This window comes from Dendrobium catenatum, unplaced genomic scaffold, assembly GCF_001605985.2.
Source record: "Dendrobium catenatum unplaced genomic scaffold, ASM160598v2 fragScaff_scaffold_853, whole genome shotgun sequence".
NCBI lineage: Eukaryota > Viridiplantae > Streptophyta > Magnoliopsida > Asparagales > Orchidaceae > Dendrobium > Dendrobium catenatum.
In genome coordinates, this window is record NW_021319315.1 from 7,366,075 (window position 1) to 7,368,965 (window position 2,891).

The 2,891-nt window shown below is 35.0% G+C and overlaps 1 protein-coding gene across 1 annotated transcript; it reads right to left on the reverse strand.

Moving 5' to 3' along the window:
• Positions 1-532: 532 nt before the first annotated feature.
• LOC110107416 lies at positions 533-1,893 on the reverse strand. Its single transcript, XM_020837679.2, has 2 exons — positions 1,583-1,893; positions 533-1,173 (listed from the first exon to the last, which is right to left on the reverse strand). Exons 1-2 carry the CDS (start codon positions 1,751-1,753, stop codon positions 775-777), a joined length of 570 nt encoding a protein of 189 aa, XP_020693338.1. The 5' UTR covers positions 1,754-1,893; the 3' UTR covers positions 533-774.
• Between the last annotated feature and the right edge of the window lie 998 nt (positions 1,894-2,891).

Below are 2,891 nucleotides of genomic sequence, written 5' to 3' on the forward strand. Positions count from 1 at the left end.
AATTACAACTATCCTTACAAAAGTAAAGTCATGTCATGTAATTAAAAAAAAATCTAAGGAAATTAAAAAAATTTCATTACACTTTATATTTTTTTACCAAATAATTTTTAACATATTAGTTAATATAACAATTTTTTTGGAAATTATACAATAGTTGACATTGCCAATTTGGATTATTCTGACCTAATCTAAAGATATTATTTCAAGCATACACTTGATTGAATCATATTTATCCAAATGGGAAGATGATAGAGAAAATTTTGGAGTTTGCTCGAAAGAGAAGCACATATGTCGTCCGTATATATGTCTTTTGTAAAAGAATTTAGCAGATTTTGAAGTACTCTCAAAGCCGTGCAAGCCATTGCATCACAAAAGAAAAGCATCTCAGGCTGTCTCCTTCAGAAAGTTTAGCGAGCAGCTCAGAAACACCAGATGGCAAGAGAAGAAACGAATAAGAATCTTAGGCTCAGAGCTCGAATGCCTCTCCTCACAAGACGACGAAAGAAAATGCAGAGAATTTGCTATTAACGTAAATTGGAAAATAAAATCACTAAAATTTCTTAAGAAGAATCAATATAGACGGCATTACAGAGAATCAACCATAAAATGAAAAGCTTTTTGTTTTTCTGTTTCTTGAACTTTTTCTCTGTCATAGCATCATCGAGTAACCAAAAAAAGGGAAAAGGAAGAAAAAAGATTTGAGCTTGACGATGAAAAAGCTAGCTTGTCCGTCCTCGTTCAAACCGCCGCCGCCGGCACCGCCGCCGCCGCGACTTAGTCGAAGTGGAGGAGACAGCCGCCGCACTTAGGACACTCCTCGACACGTTTCGGAACCATGAAGTACATGAAGCAAGACTTGCAGCCCGCGACGACGAGGATTAGACTCCCCGCGCCACGGTTACCGTCGCCGGCATAGGAGTCATCCGAGGATGAATTGTGAGAGTTTCTGCTGCTAACACCGAAAAAATCCTCATAGTCAGTTCCATCGCCGGCAAGCGAGCTGCAGTCTTCAACGTCACCGTCATTGTCTTCTTCCTCTTTGCTGCCTCCGGCATCATCGGAGTTGTCGTCTTCTGATGAGATATAGCTCGCCTGAAGGCCGGAGGCTGCAATCCGAGGAACCTCTGTTCTCCTCTCACCGCTCTTCCCGTTCACATAGAACAGCTTCCCTGTCTGAGAGGAAAAAAAAAACAGAGCAATCATTATAAGATAAGCTTAAGAGCAAAAAATGATGGCCGAGTGATTAATCTGTTAATCAATTACACAACTTGACCATAAAAGAATAATCTTTCAATGTCGAAAGAGGAAATAGGAAGAGAAAGATTAACACTTAAATGATCATGAAGAAAGAAAAAAGAAAATAACAGAGATCGAAATAGAAGAAGATCACACCGGTTTAAGAGAAGAGAAAAGCTTTTAAAGTGGAGAGATTAAACAATGCTAAAAGCACTTGGAGAGACAAAGATCTTCGTGGTCCATACAGCAGTAATTAATTAGCGGGCAATGATTGTATCGGAAGCGCAAACGAGCGAGTAAAGAAGAAGAAATAGATATGGGGTATTGGTGTGAGTAGGTAACGAACCTTCATGTCAAGGCATTGCTTCCAGTGATTGGGAAACGCTGTACCGGAGTTGAGCTCCACCGTTACCTCTTCGCTCTCCGCCGCCGCCGGCGGCGATGCTGCTCCTCTTCTGCTGTTAAGGGAGCAGTTCCTCAGCGAAGCGGCTATTGATTCGATGTTCGGCGCCGCCATCCCTTTTCGCCGGCGCCACCGGAGAACAGGAAAGAGACGAGATGGAGAAGATCAGAACCGGAGAAACTGGGGATTTGGAAGGAGGAATTTTATTCTTCTTATAGCATGGAGTTTGGAAAAGTTCCCGTTTCAAAACGCGCTTTTCAGAATACTTTTTTCCCCCTCCACGGAGAGAGTTATAGCATTCCTTAAGAAAATTATGAGGAATATTTGAAAAAATAAATGCGAAACTTTAGCTTTTATGATAATATGGCTCTTACAAAAGTTAACATATCTCAATCTCTAATAAAGATTTATTTTTATATGTTAATGCACACATCCAAATGTTAAAAATTACGATCTCTAATAAACATTTGAGTCGAATTTTTATATGTGCAAAGTTTTAATGAGACATTAAGAAAAATATCTCAAATAAACCCTATATTATATTTTTAATTAAAATAATTCTAAGGTCATTATTAAAAAATAAATAATTTTAAAGCTAATTATAACTTTAACAAATATATATTTTTTAAATAATCAAAAAATAATTTTCTTAAGACCATCACTTATTAATAAGTTTAATTATAAAAAATAAATTTTAGTATAAAAATTTTAAAAATAATAATTAAATATAAATATGACAATATTTTAAAAAATGTAATTAAAAAAATAAAACATAACAATTGGTATTATCATCCCTTACTAATATAAAAAATTAAATATATACCTTATGATTTCGTCTTTTCAAGTCAATGTAAAAAATAAATGAATTTTCAAAAAATTAATAAATGCCAAAAATTGGCAGAAACATCAAACATATGTGATAGATTTTTATTATCTTTGCAAATTTTTAGCCACGTTTTAACCATTTGATACATACCAATGTCACGTCAGACGCATGTTTCTTTCTGCTTCGCACGTATTAGATTTTTTTTTCTCAATAATAAATACCAAACTACAAATCTTAATAAAATCAACAAAAATCAAAGGTGACGATAGAAGAAATCACCCAGCACGTCATACTTTATATTTGAATTTTCGGGTGTCAAGAGAAATTATTACGTGTAGAGTTTGGATAAGAAGAATTGTTCGAATTATAAGTGTATACATTATGTATATACAGTATGTACAAAAAATTGATATATGTTATGTACAA

Bases quoted from the DNA above. Each gene is read 5' to 3' on its own strand.
- LOC110107416 (XM_020837679.2), bottom strand. From the start codon at position 1,753: ATGGCGGCGCCGAACATCGAATCAATAGCCGCTTCGCTGAGGAACTGC. The intron at 1,174-1,582 runs GTTCGTTACCTA...TTTTCCTCTCAG, and splicing joins AGCAATGCCTTGACATGAAG to ACAGGGAAGCTGTTCTATGT.